This window comes from Kwoniella dejecticola, chromosome 8, assembly GCF_000512565.2.
Source record: "Kwoniella dejecticola CBS 10117 chromosome 8, complete sequence".
NCBI lineage: Eukaryota > Fungi > Basidiomycota > Tremellomycetes > Tremellales > Cryptococcaceae > Kwoniella > Kwoniella dejecticola.
In genome coordinates, this window is record NC_089308.1 from 27,544 (window position 1) to 46,757 (window position 19,214).

Here is a 19,214-nt window from a genome sequence, read left to right on the forward strand (position 1 = left end):
GTACGAGTATGCTGCAGATCATGCAAGGAAGAGTTATATGCGTGCCTTGGTAATTAACGTACGAGTATCTGGCACCATGCGGTTTGTTTTCGTTCCGGATCCCTTATCAGGACGAAAAATCAAAAATAAATCGACAAAATTTAGAAAATTATTATGGCTCCACTAAAAACCAAAGATAAGGATTTCAATCCTTCTGAAATATATGAGAACGTTTTCAAGGTGACGCATGACCTATATTCCCGCCATCCTATACACTTGGAACCCCTACCGCAACTGGAGTCCTCGAGATGGTCTCGCTCTCACCGCACTCGATCAACGAGGCTGTAGCCAAAACATTCGTCGGAAGATGGTTCAGATTAGAAGGTAGCGGACACCCATTAGCCAGACCAGGCTCTAAGTTCTTGACCGAGCTTAGAGCTGGTACCGTCACGGCGGCTGCTATGTTATATGTGAGTGGTGTCTTGTCCTGGTGTCAGACGTCTGTAAGCTTGTCTGACTCACTCTCGTTACAGATTATCAGTGTCAACGCCTCCATCTTGTCAGACTCCGGTGGACCTTGCGTTTGTGAGGGAACGGCCGATGATCCCATCTGTGCTACCAACACCGACTATGCTCTTTGTAAGAACGAGCTCAGACGAGACTATGTCACCGCTACATCTTCGATTTCTCTTATTGCAACCTTCTTGATGGGTCTTTTAGCAAATATGCCTTTGGGATTAGCGCCAGGATTAGGAGGTGAGTAGAAGAATGGTAATTCATGACAGGCAGCAAATACTCATCCTTTGTCACAGTCAACGCCTACTTCGCATACAGTCAAGTCGGTTTCAACGTGAGTGCTCGTTGGTCACAAGCAACTTCCTTCACTCGTTTCCCTGACAATCTGTCTTAACTTGCATTGTCATATAGGGTACCGGTCCAATCTCTTACCACGAAGCCCTCGCAGCAGTCTTCCTCGAAGGTATCATCTTCTTTGCTCTCACTATCCTCGGTCTACGACAATGGGTCGTCCGTCTCATCCCTCGATCTATCACGACTGCCATTGGTAGTGGAATCGGTCTTTTCCTCACCATCATCGGTCTCTCCTCTAGCGGTCTGAACGTCATCTCCGGTGGTGTCTCTACACCTCTCCAATTAGGTGGATGTATATCAGATTACGCGGATGCTACGACTGGCTTCTGCAACAGTCATGTACTGCAGGATCCTAGAATGTGGTTGGGTATCTTCGTTGGAGGAGTGCTCACTGCCTTCTTGCTCTTATACCGAGTCAAGGGTGAGTCTTGAATATTTTATATGCCTGAACGATTATGCTGACACCTGTGCAGGTGCTCTACTTTGGCCCATCCTTCTCGTCGCGATCATTTCTTGGCCCCGTCCCACCTCCGTCACTGCGTTCCCTCACACCGAGCTGGGTGATTCCAACTTCGATTTCTTCAAGAACGTGGTCGCGGCTCGAGGGTTCAAACTGTTAGGACCGTCCAACGTAGACTGGAAAGCGTACGCAAATGGAAAAGTATGGGTTGCTTTGGTGAGTTTATCGGTCCACCCAGTCAACTCGCACCTTCTGACACATCTCAACACTAGATCTCCTTCCTCTACGTCGACTTGCTTGATACTACTGGTACCATGGTCGCAATGTCTAAGCAAGCTGGATTATATGACGCTCGAGATGGTGATTTCGAAGGAAGCTCCGTCGCCTTCCTCGTCGATTCTGCCTGTATCGCTGCTTCTGGTCTCTTCTTCGGTACCAGTCCTTGCACCCCCTTCGTCGAATCTGCCAGTGGTATCAGTGAAGGAGGAAAGACCGGTCTTACCGCCATCACAACCGCATTCTGGTTCTTCATCTCCATCTTCTTCGCTCCTATTCTCAGTAACATCCCTGCTTGGGCTACTGGATCAGTCCTCATCGTCGTAGGAGCCATGATGATGGAAAATGCCGTCAAGATCAACTGGGATTACATGGGAGATGCTATTCCAGCTTTCGTTGTCATTGCTGTTATCCCCTTCACTTGTGAGTTAAACCTCTCATTTTAAAGCCGCTTCAGCTGACAGGATCCCAGACAACGTTGCGTACGGAATCATCGCCGGTCTTATCCTTTTCATCCTCCTTCACAACGTCCCCAAGCTCCTTGGTATGATCTCACCTCAATTGCTCCCACCCGGCTGGAAGGATCTCAAGGAGCCATACAACTCCACTGCGTTCCTCAAGCAACCCAACGGCAAAGGTCGAGTCAGCTTCTTGGCTCTTCTTCCACCTTGGCTGAGGAAATTGGTCAGTGGTGAAAAACGATTCTGGGCGTACACCCCCGAGGAGATTGAAAGAATCTTGGATGGTAGGAAGATTTCCCAGGAGACCGACGACGCTGCTGCCAGGATGCGACAAGACGAGAGGGATGAGATGAGGAAGAGAATGGGAGAGGAAGTCGTCACTGCGGATGAGGCCAAATCGGACGAGCATTCCGACGATGTTAACGCGCTAGAACAAGGCATCATGGCTAGCGGCTCAGCCTACGAGATGGAGCGAAAGTAAGCGATATCACGCGCAATTTTACTTGATCGAGGGCACCATTGCCTCCGTCGATTTATCCAATCCACATCATTCATTTCCATTCTCGGTCAAAATCGCGACGATATGTCCGAGAACCAAATCAGCGTAGTGGTGATTTTGCTTTTATAATCATGTTGATATGCACTCCGTTTGGGAGCTTCTCTCAGGTCACACAGTCGGACGAAAGTTGCTGGAACGGTTTCCAGCCGAACTTTCACTATTTGTGATAGTCACGCCCGCCTTTCTCCTCGTCACTCGCTTGCACAGTACAACTCGCACCAAAATTTGCGTTCACTCATATGCACCCCTTGGAGGAAGGAAGCAAAGAGGTTTCCAAGCGAGGAAGAGCTGGATTAGATCGTATGAGTTAGTCCAGATCGCGCAAACGCGCACGCGCGATATACGTAAAGATCGCTGAAATCGATGAGTTTTCGATGTATGTAATTGCGACTGAGCGAACGTCACGATCGAGAGTGACGTCAAAGCACGTAAACCTCATTCAGATGCGGATTGTGCACTCTTGCATACCAGCGGGGTCATCCAATATCAGTGCTCAAGATGACTCAAGTCTTTACCTCTTTTACTACTCGAATCGCTCGAAACACTCAGACTGAAATATCACGACTCAATACCAATCATCATGTCGACCCAAAACTTGGTGAGCGGTGTCAGATGGGCGATGCGAACTTTGTAAGGGGTTTCGCTGATCTTAGAACACCCCTGTAGCACACCGGTCCTGCCAAACACTCCGGTCACAAAGAAGCGACCGAAGAACACACTGATGCCGCTAAGCTCAATTCTCAAGTGAGTGCGTAAACCTCCGCACTCGAAGCGGCCAGCTAAATATGCTGCAGGCCGAAGGTGGTGATTACGAAGATCTCTTGAAGAACCGTATCCTGAACAACAGTCAAGTATCCCGTGCTGCTCTCTTCGACGAGTCCGACTTCCTTACCGTCGCTTCTTCGCCTAAACAATTCAACGTGGAGCCGGAGGATGTCAGAAAGGTGAGTGCGATGCGATTACTTGGTGGAATAGAAGGGCTGACCGCAGTCACTGCAGATCCTCGATGGCCTCTTGACCTTCTCTAGACAAGGAGATCCCACTTTCGCCAGTGGTGACGGACAAGCACCTCAGAATCTGAAGATAGGTAGCGAGGGTAGCGCATCGGTGAAGACTGGAAACGCAGATTACATCGTAGCGGAGCTATCTGGCAAGGTGAGTCAAAGTCGAATACTGAGATTGCAACATATCACCGAAGATTCAGCTCATCATTGGATTGATTTCTATTTTATAGCTCATCATTGCTGCCCGAACCGCTAAGCTTGTTCTGCTTGTCGAGGGTACTGACGGTGCCAATCAATCTTCTCTTGAAGGAACCGTGTCGTCTTTCACTGAGGGGTTGGAGAAACTGGCGTGAGTAATTGTCGCAAGTCCTTCTTTGGCGACCAATCTGACATGGTCTCGTAGTCTTTAATGATCGTTCCCACAAGACAAGAATTTTCACCCAATCATCACTGAAGTATAATGTAGAAAGTAAACCCATATGCATGTGCCAAAGCACCGAATTATCTATCCTACTTCAGCTATATGATCCTCTGAGAATCCAGGTTTGCGACGGAGATGATATTGAATCAACGACGGATGCTGTCCTCGCCTGTTCATACCTTCCACTGACCCTTATTCTTGGCAGTAAACCACGCTGCAAGTCCAAACAAACCCGATCCTACCGCTCCCATTGCTCCACTCCAAGCGATCGAAGCGCCGTAACCTCTCGCATCGAGGATAGCGGCTCCCAAAGGACTTCCCGTGAGAGCAGCGATTCCCAAGAATAACATGGTGACACCCATTCTAGTCCCGACCTCCGACTGTGTCTTCGCCATGGAGAATATCGAGGGCGCGAGAAGGGAGACGAAAGCACCAGATGCGGCACCATACAAGATGGCCACGACCACCAATCCAGCTGTACTCTTCGCTGCTCCGAAAAAGGCGAAGCACATTGCTGAACTGAGGAAACACATGATCGTGATTAGGTTGAGCGCACCGAATTTGTCTGCGATGAGATTTGGTAGCGTTCGACCAACGACGGATGCTCCATTCAAGATGGCAACCATGTAGAACGTGAGGTTTGCCGATGTGCCGTTGAGTTCCGCGAAGTACTGAAAAGCAGAGTGTCAGTCGCTGAATGACATCGCGTTGCCGTTACTTACCTGCAAGAACAGGATTGGGAAGAATACCCCCCAAGCTACGAAGAACACTCCCACACAAGCAAGAACGTATCCTGGCTCTTTAAAGAATGCCTTGACATCCGGTTTCGGTCCCGCTTGCTTGTGACCACGAACGCCGCCAAAGGGTCTTATGAGAGAGATACCAAGAACCAAAAGGCCAGCGATGAGTATGCCAGTGTACTGCACGCTCCGTTCGAAGTTGATCTTGGCTATGAGCTTGTTGAGCATTATGGGTAGGACGACCCCTGCAACGGCCGTCTAGGATCAGCGCCTTTCAATTCGAAGATCTTACTATGACATGCGTTGACTCACCTCCAGCGGAGGAACCAGTCACTACGATACCCGAAGCTAGGCCTCTCTTTCTCTTGAAGTACTGGCTGATGACACCCAGAGCTGGCACAAAGATCAAACCCATCCCTATTCCCGCCAGGACGCCTTGAGCGAGGAATGTCTGCCAGAATTCTTTGCAAAGCGAGATCATGAAGAAACTGTGCTATCTAAATCAGCCAAACACGTCGTATACAGGTATGAGACCGTGACTAGCTTACCTGAAGACGTGGATAGCTCCGCCACCAACGACCACAGGATAAAAATATCCCTTGTCGAATAAGGGACCAGAGATACCGCCCATCATGAACTGTAAGAACAGCTGAAGCGAACCGATCCAGGCGATTTCAGAACTCCCTCGCTCTGGGTATTTGTCCAAGATATAATAGGACTGGAAAACTCCAAATGCGTTGGACACACCAAAGGTTGCGAAGACTATGTGTCTGAATCAGGCTGATATTCTATCGTTTCAATGGTGGTCACTCACCTAAGAACCAGGATCCAATGACGGTCGACCAAGCTTGAGAACCGCCTTCGGGGAATGTGGGCTCATTCGACTTATCTTGATGGTCCGTGAGGTGAGTATCTTTCTCGACATCGATCTCTTGCTGTTCATTCTGTGCTGGAGGATTTTGTTGATGGTTCATATTTGCGAGTATCCGGATCTTCTAGGGAATCGTCAAACGAGTTTGACAAGTTAGAAATCATATCCTGTTAGAACCTGTCGCGATCTATCTTTTATACCTTCCAAGTAGACATCACTGGTATACTTCCCCCCGCGGTTATCGAGGTGGGCCCGCAGGCTTTAGCGTTGCGTGAATGCTACTTGATGCGACATTGATGAACAACTTCGGCCCCCTTGATGTGGGACATTACGGAGTTTATCGGTTGAACCGAGATAAAGCCGAAGGCCGGCGGCGTCGAAGATGTCAGTGCACAATCAACTTTGCCTTTCCCTCTTCCTCTATCAAAATTCACTCATCAGCTGCTTTTGCATGCACCTACATGCATCTGTAACAGCTCATCTGGTCACCCACCTCATTCTCTTGCTGCGAGTACGCAACTTTCGCCCCAACGAACCAGCAGGATGAGTGATGACGAGCATGAAATCTCGCCTAGGCGTGTAAAAAGGAAGCGAATCACTGTGGGTTCAACGCGGGTCATGTTGTGCAACAACCGTTTCTCCAGCTTATCTCATTGACCATCATCCAATGCCAGGTATCATGTCTAGCGTGGTGAGTGGTATGATGGCCTGACATAAGTCCGACAAAAGAAGCTAAGTGTTCTTAGCAATCGACGCAAAGTCAAATGTGATAGAACGTTACCATGTAACAATTGTAGAGCGCGAAATGAGGATGATTCTTGTCAATATATGGATGGTCACGCTCCAACCACAAGCACAAATTCACAATCTGCGCCTGCAACATCATACGAGGTTGACGCTTTGAAGCAACGGATGGAGCAATTGGAGAGACACATTGTACGACTCGTCGACATCGTTGATACCGCTCACACTTCCAACGGCTCGACCCACAAAAGTTCACCTCGTTCTCACTCCGCATATCCTACTCCATACTCTGGTCATACCGCTCCAACTCCATCAGCAGGCCCCTCCAAATCAACCACCATAGATAAAGCGTTCTTAGCACTAGATGATCTGTCGAGGGGCTACGTGGATACACCGAATAGTGCATCCAGAGAAGAACCGGCAAAGCGTCCATTAACAGGATCGGATATCCCTCGTCCAGTCGACATATGGCCCAGTATATTCACGGTCAACGATTCGCAATTACCTGATCCCAAAACAAGCCGGCTCATCTACGACATCGCTGCGGCACTCCCAAATGATCAGACAGTGACCATTTTAATCGATCACCATCTATCGAATGATGGAATCTTTTGTAGGTGTATAAACTTGGCAAGAGCTTTGTAGATATGGCTCACGGGCGATGATGTAGGGCATTTCATACAAGAGAACGTCCTCAAAGCGGAGTTATTGCAGTTTAGTCAAGTGCGGTATGGGCCAAGCTTGATTCTTGTAGACCCAGCGTGGTTGACTTTGCTGATTGCGATTCTTCGGTAAGTGCAGCTCTTAGACATTACAATACTCCGCTTACGATTACTGCTCATTACAGAGTATCCATTCAGTCTCTCCTGTCCGAAGGTGATCTAGCGGTCATACTTCTCGTCGGGGACAAAGTTACGTTAGAATCGATGGATGCCATGCTCGCAGATGCTTTCGAGAGTGCGATGCACGCCTCCAAGTTTTTACACAAACCTCAGGTCAGGATATTGCAGGCGTTACTCATATCGATGAGCCCGCAGTGAGTTGTTCATCGGGCTTGCAGTACAAGTGGATTTAATACTGACTTGTGTCGTCCCACAGACAATTGGGTTGCTTTTTAGATTGCAAAACGGAGAGAGGAGTATTATGGCACGATGTAGCTATCAGGTGAGTTGGGTATTCTCTAGGGGAGTTACGCTTATAGACTTGCATGCAGCCTTTGTACCCACCTCGGGCTTGCTCATATCGATGACTCTGTAGCGGATAACGACCTTCCCCAGGATCCTGCTTTCCCTCCTTCGGCGCCGCTGTACACTAGAGAATGGTCCGCTCGGTTCTCGCATAGTCTCCTGTTTATGGATGAGGTCATAGCGGCTATAGAGACGGATAGAAGGGGCAGTAGCAGTACTCGTGCGATCAGGCTCTCAGCTGGTATGCCTTTCCTCACCCTTCATGGCGTCTTTTTTGGCTAACACTAGCTTTTGCCTGACAGAGCATGTATCTACCCCTTCGCCCCGCAATTTCCGTGATGAAGATCTATGGCGCGAAGGTGTTGATGTTATTCCACGAGTGGAGCCGTGCCCTTCTTTTGTTCTGTGAGCGTCGACTTCACTAAACATCATCCGGACCAAGGCTCACGAATTGATCTGTAGCACCGAGACCTCTTGGCAGATTCATGGTCTTCGCGCGGCGTACTTCTGGAAGATCATCTCAGGATTGATCCGCGATCCCTCCACTATGACGCCAGAGATAATCAGGTCGATTGATTCCGAGATACGGTTGGGAGATTACGAGCTTCTGAGTTTAAGAAATAGTCATCAGTTGAACCGGGTCCAGGATATACTCTTAGAATCGTTCCACGGGTGAGTCTTCGAAAATGCTATCCCTACATGATTCCCTACCTTCTGCTGTAGATTACTGACTGAGCTGTTGATCACCCGGTCCATAGCTCATATCAACAACGCTGTCTGCGATTACACCGCCGCTACTTCCTCCAAAGCTACTCTGATTCCGCGTACGATTTCTCGCAGTCAGCTGCACTGTCGGCGGCCCGTTCGATTATTAAAGGTCATAAGGATGTGGTGCGGAAATACGATACATTCAGTGAGTCTTCGGTACTTCAACGATGCAGGCATGTCCGAAGATTACTGAATGCCTCTACAGGTCCTCGCTTCCTGACCCTCGTCTTCTTCTCCCATCACATATCCGCGACAGTGCTGTTGTTTATTCACGGTTGTCTGCGGCCTTCCGATCGTCATGGGGTTCAAGGCGAGCTTCAATCATCTTTATCATTGTTTGTCGATGCCAAGCCACCGAACAGCGTGAAAGACCGGCAGGCCTGGACATTGAGTGTCGGACGGGGAAAGCTGTTCGTCGAGGCTATGCTGCAGGTAAGTTTTCGAGACTGCCAGATCGAAATGTACCATTGCTAATATTCATCCAATTCAGGCTTTGACAGGTCATCCTCCTGCCGACTTGCCGAGCATCGAAAACTATTTGTTGGAGCTCAACAATCGTTGTGTTGAACCTCCTCCTGCAAATGTGGACTCGGTTGCAGATTATGATGACTTTCAGCAGGTCCCGTTATCTTCGCTATTGGGGTTGTTCGATCATTCGACAAGTGGGTATGTGCAGAATGGAGATGTGTCAGAGCAGAATCCGGCCCAACTCGAGTGCGTCTCCTTCGCGTTCTTTCCTGAGCTGAGAGCTGATTTGATACTATGTTTGATCCACTATTATGCTTAAAAGTTGGGACAGCATGTTCATGGGGTTCTAAGCGGAGGGTGAAATTTCTCGAATATATGCGCTGCACGAAAGCTTTGCTCAGAACCTCGCGAATACCGCCCATGCAAGAATACCCCCAGATCCTGAGTTCGTTGCCTGTATCAGAGATCCACTTTCCTGTCGATATGCCCGCTCGAGAAGTACCATATCAAGGGGCGGGGGGGAAACAATGCAGGATTGGCATCGTGGTAGAATCGTAGGATCAGAGGGAATGCAGCGCCTGGATTGATTGGGTGGTCTCTGTCAGACTCGCGTACAATAAGCATCTGCGTAGCAGTCGTCGTACTCCGTGAAGCTCAAGCTGCCAATGGGCCGAACGATTCATGCACTCGCTCAAAGCGTACTGCGATCTTATACCCTTTGACTTATCAGCTTGTCTAACCTTTGCCAAGCCTTCTCCACCTCCTCCGGTATATCCACATGAGCTATGTATCCTGCGCCTTTGGGACCGTAACCGTTCTTGTCGTCACGTATCCTTGGTATCTCTCCCATAACAAGACTGATGAATCGATCAGGTTCCCACAGATGCGACGTTTCCACCTGATCCACGTTTCCACCTTCTATCTTCCAAGTGAGTGAGCCGTCCTCCGAAAGACGTAACTCAGGGTAGAATGACCAAGGGACCAATGTCATTGCTTTGTCCTGTATATCATCTTGAAACGCCTTGGCGAATGTAGCTAGAGTGCGTCGATGCATGGTCGGATCTTGGATGATGACTAGTCGACTAGGACTCATGCCCTCTTTCTCCAATTCCTTCTTGCTTTCTATTGCATTCGCACCACAATTGGTACTCCTGTCATCTATGAGCAATCTCAATCTCCCATCGCCCAGCATTGACTTTAGCGGCGGCCAGAACCTCAGGAGAATTAGTTTGTACACCTGAGCTTCCGGCAAGCCTCGTATCTGTTCATAGATAGATGAATATCTGTGATGACGAGAGACTGCGGCGTAAAGAAGGGAGGTTGAGTGGCCGATTCCACCTGCAAGTAGCAAAGTAACAGGCTGTTGACATAGTGATATGTGTTGGAAGGTGGCTTCCAGAGTAGGTAAGATGGCACTACCTATGAGGACGTAGACCGTGTTGGCTAAGTCGTCGAAGTCAAAGGGCTGTGTGGGTGACGAGAGAAATGCTGAGATGGTATTGATATCCGTTATGCCTTTCGGGGTCGACAGCGAGCTCACTTCTGTGGGGCGAGCGGAGAAGGAGGATTTAGCTGTCGACATGGTAAGATGATAGTAGTAGGTGTCTGTCATTTGGGGCTTGAAAGGGGGATCGTCATTCTCATCTCGAACTCGATTAATTGTCGTTGCTCTGCCTCCACTTTCATCCCGCTTTGGGAATGAGCTGTCACCTTCTTCCGCCTTGTATGTCTGTGTTGAAGACTCGCAAATCGATGTGTCAGGACGGACTCTTCACAGCCAGTGTAGATCAACGTCCATCAGGCACTGCTTAGAGACACGTTTCATCGTATGATCATGTTAGGCGACACAATCGGGCGTGAGAATCTCATGAGTAAATGAACCATATTGGTAGTCGTAGGGTGTCTCAGTCGCGGGATAGAACCGACAGCGTACTCAAATTGGCACGGCGATTGCAGTCTGCCATGACGCTTCACCCGATATTGCCAAGGACCACCCAAATCGATCATCTGTGGCTAGGAGTTGGGAATCCTTGGCAATCATTTGGCATGTCGATCAGCCAAGCCATGAGCCGTGATGAAAGTTTAGCTGAATTAGACTCGCCTTGATCACGAAACAGCAAAGGCAAGGAACCGGTGAGCAGGCGCATCATCGCGATCTTACCAATCTGTGAGTGATTGCTGACGAATACACATGTGGAAGCTTTACCTGTTCGCCCTTGCTTAACGAGAGAAACGCGTGTGCAAATAACGGCTTCAGTTGCCTCTGGAACATGGTGAAACATATATCTCGGATGGCTAACGCCTCATGACGGCCGGAAGTAACCAAATGACCTTTTTTAGACATGATTTCTTACTTTGAAAGGGAATTCCGAGAGGCACTTCCGTGATCGGCGGATGTACATATGATCACACCCTTTCTACCTTTTTACGCCAAACCGACCATTTTCGTCGACTGCTACTGCATGACGCCTGAACCTTTCCCGAATTATGTTCGTGCATCGACAATTTTCGGGTTCAAGGATTCTGAGACAAGTGAGTAAGCACTCGTCACCGATGTACATCGGACACCTTGCATGTGCATCGACTCAACCATATATAAGAGGGCAAACCGCAAAAATGATCAGTCGTTTCTCCTTTTCCTTCTCACCACCAATCGGAATCCATAACCAACCGCGCACCTCGCAAATCTTTCAAACCTCACCCTAGCACCCAAATCTTAAACCTCGTCCCGTATTCTTCAATCCGACAACCTGCTTACTTCTTCACCTATCGCTTTCTTCTCTCAACCCGCACCATGCATACTACCTACGCTTTGCTGCCTCTGGTAGCCTTTCTCTCCCTCGCTGAAGCTGGTCCTGTCAACCGAAGAACACCCGCTGCATCTGCGGCTACCTCTGCTACCACTTCTCGGGCCTCGGGCGATCTGCAGACCTACAACTCAGGTCTAGGTTCCATCTTCGCTCCTGCAGTGACTAAGTCTGGAAATTACTGGTACACCAACAATCAACAGTTCAATTTCCTGACCGAGGCTCTTTCGCGATCATGCTACACCCAAATGGACGCATGTCAACTCAAGGCCAACCAACAGGGTAACACCCCCTTCGCCGTTTCCGACTGTAACGGTTGGCAGATCCAAGCTTGCTTGAACAGTGGATCTGGTAGCGGTAGCTCTTCTAGCTCTTCAGCTGCTGCCTCCAGCACCTCCTCTTCGGCTTCGTCCTCCAAAGCTGCCGCCTCGAGTTCATCCTCCTCCGCGGCTTCCTCCGCTGCTGCTTCCTCTTCAGCTTCGTCTTCCGCGGCTTCTTCATCGAAAGCTTCAAGCTCTTCTTCCAGCTCTTCAGCAAGTTCGGCCTCTGCTTCTCCCACCACAGCTCCCTCGACTACTACCGCCGGCAACTTCCAGACCTACACGGGTGCCGCTGGTGGAGTCGTCGCTCCTGCAGTTGCTAGAACTGCTTTCAACACGTGGACCCAAAGTGGAAACAGCTACAATAACATGTACACCGCCTTGCAGCAATCTTGTTATGCTCAAGCCAGTGCCTGTTCCTCCAGCTCGGCGACATTCGATCATGGTATCTGTTGGGGTACCCAAGTAAATGCTTGCTTGGATAACGCTTACTCTTACTCCAATACGTACTCTACCTCGGTAGCCTCTGCCAACTTCGCCGCCGCTACTATGGCTCGAACTGTCTCCGGTGATCTTCAGACCTTCACTGGTGCTCTTGCGAATATTCCTGCCCCCGCGGTCACCGGTACCCAATACCACTGGGTCGAAGCTGGTCGATCTGGCGAATTTTACAACTTGATCGATGCCCTCCGTCAATCATGTTACGACCAGCAAGACAAAGCCGGTGCGGCCGGTTCAGCTGTTAATTGGGCATTTGAGCTGTCTACCAACAATATCTACAATGTTCAAATCAACAACTGTCTCAACAACGCCAACAACGTTGTCGCCAATTGGTCTCCCAACAGCTCTTCTGCCAGTCCCGCCGCTTCGGCTTCGGCTTCCGCGTCGTCTACTTCCTCAGCTTCCGCCTCAAAGTCTGCATCGGCTTCTTCGTCGTCGTCTTCAGTAGCTCCCGCTTCCGCTGCTGCGACCTCTGCTCCGGTATCCTCCACTGTCGATGTCGCAGCTCAATCCGCCAGCGCCTACTCTGCTTCAGTATCAGCTGCCGCCTACGCTGCTTCCATCGCATCTGTGGCATCTGTCGCCTCTGTTGCCTCCGTTGCGTCAGTCGCCTCTGTTGCATCAGTTGCTTCGGTTGCTTCAGTCGCTTCAGTCGCCTCTGCCGCTGCTGCTTCGGCCTCTGCTGCTTCTGCTGCTTCAGCGGCTGCTGCTGCCGCCTCCTCTGCGGCTGCCGCTGCGGCACTCCTTCCTCCCTCAGGTTGGTCCGCTGCTTCGACCGCCTGTATCGCTGAAGGTTCAAGAGGCCGAGCTCTGATCGGTGCTTCCCTCGCCTCGAGCGACATGACTTATCAAAAATGTGCGACCTTCTGCGAGGGCAAAGGTTACAACATCTTCGGTATCGAGGTAAGTTGATATTATTAAACCACCTAAGCCGCTTCGCGAGATACCAATCTAACAATCTCTTCTTGCTGAACAGTACTCTCAAGAATGTTACTGTGGAGCAACTCTTTCGAACGGTGCTTCCTTGTCTTTGCCATCGAACAACTGTAACATGCCTTGTGGCGGAGCTACCGGTGCCATTTGTGGTGGATCTAACGCTCTGACTCTCTTCGTGAAGTCTTCCGCTCTTTCAGCTGGTACATGGTCTTCCGACTTGACCACGGTCAACGTCGCTTTACCAACTGGATGGGTTGCTGCGTCCAGCGTCTGTGTACAAGAAGGTACTTCTGGCCGAGCTCTTGCTGGATCAAGCTACTACGATGACAACATGACGATCGGCAAATGTCTCGCTTACTGCAAGAAGCAAGGTATGCAATGGGCCGGTATCGAATACTCGCGAGAATGTTTCTGCGGTAACGACCTGGTCAACGGCGCTTCCCTCGACCGAATCGGTTCATGCGACATGCCTTGTCCAGGACAACTCGGTACCACCTGCGGAGGACCCAACTTGCTCTCTTTATACAAAGACACCTCGCTGCTCTATACCAACACCAAAGTCGGAACTTGGTCCAAACAGGGTTGCATCCAAGAAGTTGCCGGAAGAGCCTTGACTGGTGCTTCTCTCGTTACTGCCGACATGACCCTGGAGAAGTGTACCGCTTTCTGTCTCGGAAAGGGCTTTGCCTTTGCCGGTCTTGAGGTAAGCTCAGCATAATTTTGATGATCTGTCCTATGTGATTTTAGCTGACTACAAACAATGGATTTAGTACTCCACCGAATGTTACTGCGGCAACACGATGGCTAATGGTGCCACCCTCAGTGCCTTCTCCACTCAATGCTACATGCCTTGTGCTGGTGACGCCAGCCAGAATTGTGGTGGTCCAAATGCTATTGCTCTTTACTCGACTTTGTCTGGGGTAGCTTTGATCGGTGCTTAGTGGAAGAAGTGGTTCTTTCATATGATCTGTTTACACTTCTCGTTACTTAGGAGTATACCCAGAATGCAAATGATAGGAAGGGGAGCATATACGTCTGTGCGACGCAAGTTTGATGTGGCCTGAAGGTGCACGAAACGAAAATTTCATTTGCAAGACTGTGCATTCGTAGTGGCTTTGCTAATGTCTTCTACTGATTAGACTTGTTTGGCTTCTTCAAATTGTCCGTCCATACTCCCATTCCACCATCTTGGAATGCTCTCCTAGCTAGTTTACAAGATACAGATAGCTCCGATAGCTACACCAAGTATAGCTGAAAGAGGAGCCAAGGTGATCTTGCTGAAACCGGCCGATGATCCACCGCCGGCAGCTAAAGCAGCAGCCGAAGTAGCCTGTCCAGCGGCAGATCCAGCGGCGGAAGTAGCGGCACCAACGGCAGAGGTAGCGTCTCCAGCAACAGATCCGGCGCCTGAGGTGGCTTGACCGGCAGCAGAAGTGGCATCGCCTGCGACGGACCCAGCACCTGAAGTAGCGGTAGCTGCTGCCCCACTAGCTCCGGAAACAGCTGCAGAGGCACCGGAGGCAGCAGCAGAAGTAGCTCCAGAAACGGCTGATGCGCCTGAGCCGACAGCGGCAGAAGCTCCTGAAGTGGCTGCACCTATAATATCGGTAGTCAGTGTATTGATCTAAGCAAAGAGACAATGTCGTAATTCACTAGCACCGCTGGCAGCCGAAGAAGCTGCGCCTCCAGCTACACCTCCAGCAACCCCAGAGGCGGTAGATGATGCATTGGCAGAAGAAGAAGCAGAAGAAGAAGCAGCTGTTTCGTCGAATAGGAAAGTAGGCTCCCATGCTTCGGAAGCGACGTTGGGGGCGCAGTTCTGGGGGTCATGTCAGTGATTGTTCGGGCCTCGAATGGATTATGATGCTTACCTGAGTCTCGGCGTTCGAACCAGAAGCAGAAAGACATTGAGTCCCACCAGTGATCGCACTGTACAACCAATAAAGAGTCAGCTTACTCAGCGTTGCGTCAATCTAAGAACTGGTAAGAAGACTCACACTCTGTTATCTCCTGTCAAGTACCAGATCTGCGAAGGGTTTTGCTGACAAGTTGCGATTCTACGAGAGCATTGGAAGGTCAGCCTGAGCATCTGAGTTGGAGAAGACCGGGGGAAAAGCTGATCACCAGAGCACTCACACAACTTGTCTGCCGGGAGCAGGAGAAGTCTGAGCATCTAAGCAGAAGTTGGTACCGAACAATTGGACACCATTGGCATTGTTTCCTTCAGAGATGATCCATTGTTGACCCGTGGAAGTCTGCTGGCTGTTCGCGCTATTACATGATCCGAGAACAACGTTCGAGTTTTCAGCGGGGGTACCGGACACTTGAAGACATTGTCCTCCGGATCCAAGCGATTGAACAGCTGCAAAGGCTGTTTGAGCGAGTGTAGCTGATACGAGGAGGGTTTTGAACATTTCGTCGGTTATCTAAAATCTTAATTGATCGATTTTGTATTGCGCTATGATGTGACACAATGAAAGGTCATAGGAACCTACATGATGAGTTTTCGGTATGTCGACTTATATCTATAGGTCCGATACTTGCTGTAGTACATCAGTCTTCAGGACGATGGTATGGACTCTGTCCAGACCGATTATTTCAACGTCATTTTCCATCAGAATCAGAATCTTGTTGCAATAGGGCAACTACAGAGATCACTTCTGCTGCTTCACCCAGACGAACTCCCTTCCTGTCCGGACGTGACGTCAATAAGGATATCCATATCCGGGTACCTTTCTTAGATGATTGATTCGTTGGAATTACCGAATCAAGGGTACCACCAAACTCTGCTTGGATCATCGTCGCCCTCTCGATGACTTTGGATCTCATTTTCAGCCTAGACAGCCTTAGGATAACCTTCCCTCATTTTCTTCGGGATGGCATAATGACGTATAGCAAGATCGACTTGATCTAGCGTAAAAGTGCGATTGCGGATTCTCATAAAAGATTACAACGCGACCCTGAGCGGAATATGGGAATCAGCGATATGCGATTATCAGTGATTGAACGCTCAAAAGTATGTGTGGGGTGAGGACGGCAGGGTCGCATCGATGTTACTGAATAAACGAGATTGGACGCCCTCGGCGACATCAATCGCAATCCTCAGAAAGACATGCTGATGGAGCAGTGTGCTATTGCTTGAGGCGACCTCGTCTGTGCAGAACAAAGCCAATCGTGCGAGGCGACGTTTCGACTCTTTACAAACTACTTGAGCGTTTGCTCTAGTCAAGTCAAGTTATCGGTCGTTTCTCTCTATTTGACTCGTTCTTTAAAAGGTCGGGATGAATGGTTTGCTGAAAAGGGTCTCCGGGCAATCTGCGCTTGTATTGGGATTGCCTACTGGGCGCTCTGAGATGGAATCATGGGAAGTGATCGTTTGAATCGTTCAGCTGAAGATCAACTTTCATCACTTGGGAGATCAACTTATTGACCCAGTAGATGGCGAAAGTGAAGCCTGACATTGGAGTTCTTGCAACTTTCTCAGATTTATATTACCTAGAATCGAAGGTCTAGACGATGACAATCGCGAGGCTGCCTAGTGGATAAGGGAGTGAGGGTAACCTTTGAAACGCTTCTTTTCTGTAGACCGGGACTTGAGGACCGTTCGGCCTGCTCGATACCATTTTTCGATGAATCTTCGCCGGCTACCAGGATCCCGAATCAAGTCTGGTCGGAAATATGATTGCCTTCTTGCAAGCGCTCTCATCCGTTTGTCGCTCCAAATCAGGATCAGGAGCTTGGTCACTTACCGAGAATTTCCTACCAAACAGAATTTGACTGCCTGTATTGACGGTCTTAGCTAAGGTATAGAGATCTGACAGCAGCGATGGAGACAATCAGTCAACGCTGTCGAACCAACGCCGTCCACCACTCTGGTGAACATGGTCGTCACTCGGGTAGATAGTTCGTGTTAATTCAAGACGCACGCAGAGACAGTCATGGACCAGCCCAGCAAGCACCGATCACGACGTATGATGCATGTGGACTATGTCCTTCTACCTACATCGACCCCGTATCTTCCTCTTTCACGTTCAATCTCCTCTTTACTCCTCATACCTTGGCCTTTATTTTCCCTTGGTCCCTTCTTACCGAATATACCAGTACCAAAACCAGACGGGTTGCCCTGCACAAACAAACGAGAAACATCAGATCAGGGTGGACTAGAGGATAAAAGCGAATAATTCGCTACTGGGTCGGAAGATCCAGCCTACTCACACCACCGTGTAAGATCTGAATAGTCGCTTTCAACACATCCGGTCGATTTCTCGAACCCGTTATCATAGCGCTGGCATCCTTGATACCGCATGCTGTGAACAATCTATGAATCATCGGTGGTACCATCAAGCCAAAGCCTACGACATACAGGGTCAATCAACCGAATCACATACTAGACGATACAGTCTAGGAGTCTAAGGTAGATGGTGATGTATGTATGATAATGATTCTCACCTGGTGGTCGTGCTCGAAGATGTACTTTAGCGGCACCCCACTTGCCCGTTAAGTCTTGACCTTCTCCCCAGAGTGTACGAGCCTCGTATCGATTCACGTAGTCCATGCTCAATACAGCTGTATCATGAAAAGACTGTCTGTCAGCTATGCCAATCCTCGCTGTGATTTCGATAGCGGAGATGCGAGCCAAGCCGATGATGCTCACCTTTGTGGAAGGCAGCATCTGCAGCAGCAGCACCGTTATGACCTCTTCCTCGACCTAGTCCGACTAAACCTCGTTCAGGTGATCCGACAACCACATAAGCTTGGTTGACTCCCCTAGACAGGAAAGACGAGATCAGATTTAGCTGCTGGTTCTCTCTCATCTTCAACTAAGCTTTCAACCACTTCACAATCTTTATCACGAGAACTTCCAGAAGGCGATCCTCGTGCCGAGTCGACGGACAGCGGCAAGCATGTTGCTTGGCGATGAAAGTTCCTCTCTACACTGAATCTTGATAGAGATACACATGAATGGCCAAGCGCAAAACTCGACTCACATCTTCCCCTTTTTGGTCATGTGCTGCACCTTCCTACTCCTAACAACGAACCTATTCAACCCTCGCAGCTCTTCCCGAGACAGACCAGAGATCGCCGACAGCTTCTGCTCTTTCCTGACTGCATTTTGATCTTCCAACGTTGTCGGGTACTTGGAAGGATGCGGCGGATTAAATAACGGTGTTGGGTGATTATAATGTTTATGCAAGGGGGAAGAATGTGTATTGGGGAAATTCGGTAATCGAGGGACTGTATGAAAAGGGACTGTGAAAGCTGGTCTTTCTGATACCTGTGAACGGGTACCTTGCGAATGTGTATCTAAGTCTGTTGAAGAGGAGGAAGAAGGTATAGGAAGATCGGCGGAGGGAGATGAAGAGGAAGAGGAAGATTCAGCTTGAGTGGTTGCGTTTCGGCAAATGATTCGAGATCCAGATGCGCATGCTGATGATGAGTGGGGAGCGAGTGCCCGCAATGGTCTGGCGAGGTGTCTTGACATGCTGACTATGAATGAGATCGCGATGATGATATGAGGATGTATGTTGATCAAATTAGTCAAAGAGAATAAGAATTCGGTGATTCACTGTCAGAAATCAAGAAGAAATCAGAAATCTCATTCTTCACCATACGTGTATTTCCGGGAAATACCGATCCCACCGTACAGTCAATTTAACAGGGTGGCACTATCACCTCACCGTACTGCTGTATCTTCGATCATTGTTCAACCACAACAACACTATTCATGCATGCTACAACGATGAGAACAACAAAACTTTGGTAGTATCGGGTACAAATCTAGCTACATACAAGAGTTTCTAGCAATCTGACGGATGGCATAACTGGAAATGCGAGATTCCAC

At 49.3% G+C, this 19,214-nt stretch overlaps 8 protein-coding genes across 8 annotated transcripts; 4 read left to right on the plus strand and 4 right to left on the minus strand.

Moving 5' to 3' along the window:
* Positions 1-287: 287 nt before the first annotated feature.
* Positions 288-2,527, plus strand: I303_106336 (uncharacterized protein; the record flags this gene model as incomplete). The annotated part of the gene is made up of 7 exons (XM_018411666.1): positions 288-449; positions 513-735; positions 792-829; positions 907-1,270; positions 1,323-1,525; positions 1,582-2,008; positions 2,058-2,527. 7 exons carry the CDS (start codon positions 288-290, stop codon positions 2,525-2,527), a joined length of 1,887 nt encoding a protein of 628 aa, XP_018259478.1.
* Positions 2,528-3,185: 658 nt separating this feature from the next.
* Positions 3,186-3,962, plus strand: I303_106337 (uncharacterized protein; the record flags this gene model as incomplete). Its single annotated transcript, XM_018411665.1, has 5 exons — positions 3,186-3,203; positions 3,272-3,349; positions 3,400-3,549; positions 3,605-3,760; positions 3,840-3,962. The coding sequence occupies 5 exons, from the start codon at positions 3,186-3,188 to the stop codon at positions 3,960-3,962; spliced, it is 525 nt and encodes a 174-aa protein (XP_018259477.1).
* A 241-nt stretch (positions 3,963-4,203) lies between these two features.
* On the minus strand, positions 4,204-5,744 carry I303_106338 (uncharacterized protein; the record flags this gene model as incomplete). The annotated part of the gene is made up of 5 exons (XM_018411664.1): positions 4,204-4,701; positions 4,753-5,015; positions 5,083-5,258; positions 5,319-5,532; positions 5,585-5,744. The coding sequence occupies 5 exons, from the start codon at positions 5,742-5,744 to the stop codon at positions 4,204-4,206; spliced, it is 1,311 nt and encodes a 436-aa protein (XP_018259476.1).
* Positions 5,745-6,469: 725 nt separating this feature from the next.
* I303_106339 (uncharacterized protein) lies at positions 6,470-9,158 on the plus strand (the record flags this gene model as incomplete). Its single annotated transcript, XM_018411663.1, has 11 exons — positions 6,470-6,998; positions 7,056-7,176; positions 7,233-7,421; positions 7,484-7,549; positions 7,599-7,813; positions 7,875-7,977; positions 8,035-8,244; positions 8,331-8,485; positions 8,546-8,772; positions 8,831-9,054; positions 9,131-9,158. 11 exons carry the CDS (start codon positions 6,470-6,472, stop codon positions 9,156-9,158), a joined length of 2,067 nt encoding a protein of 688 aa, XP_018259475.1.
* Positions 9,159-9,517: 359 nt separating this feature from the next.
* On the minus strand, positions 9,518-10,390 carry I303_106340 (uncharacterized protein; the record flags this gene model as incomplete). The annotated part of the gene is made up of 1 exon (XM_018411662.1): positions 9,518-10,390. One exon carries the CDS (start codon positions 10,388-10,390, stop codon positions 9,518-9,520), a length of 873 nt encoding a protein of 290 aa, XP_018259474.1.
* A 1,212-nt stretch (positions 10,391-11,602) lies between these two features.
* On the plus strand, positions 11,603-14,313 carry I303_106341 (uncharacterized protein; the record flags this gene model as incomplete). The annotated part of the gene is made up of 3 exons (XM_018411661.1): positions 11,603-13,339; positions 13,413-14,075; positions 14,143-14,313. The coding sequence occupies 3 exons, from the start codon at positions 11,603-11,605 to the stop codon at positions 14,311-14,313; spliced, it is 2,571 nt and encodes an 856-aa protein (XP_018259473.1).
* Positions 14,314-14,582: 269 nt separating this feature from the next.
* On the minus strand, positions 14,583-15,786 carry I303_106342 (uncharacterized protein; the record flags this gene model as incomplete). The annotated part of the gene is made up of 5 exons (XM_018411660.1): positions 14,583-14,968; positions 15,026-15,191; positions 15,244-15,301; positions 15,370-15,429; positions 15,509-15,786. The coding sequence occupies 5 exons, from the start codon at positions 15,784-15,786 to the stop codon at positions 14,583-14,585; spliced, it is 948 nt and encodes a 315-aa protein (XP_018259472.1).
* Positions 15,787-17,357: 1,571 nt separating this feature from the next.
* On the minus strand, positions 17,358-18,854 carry I303_106343 (mitochondrial 37S ribosomal protein uS5m; the record flags this gene model as incomplete). Its single annotated transcript, XM_018411659.1, has 5 exons — positions 17,358-17,495; positions 17,588-17,724; positions 17,822-17,938; positions 18,027-18,139; positions 18,361-18,854. 5 exons carry the CDS (start codon positions 18,852-18,854, stop codon positions 17,358-17,360), a joined length of 999 nt encoding a protein of 332 aa, XP_018259471.1.
* Between the last annotated feature and the right edge of the window lie 360 nt (positions 18,855-19,214).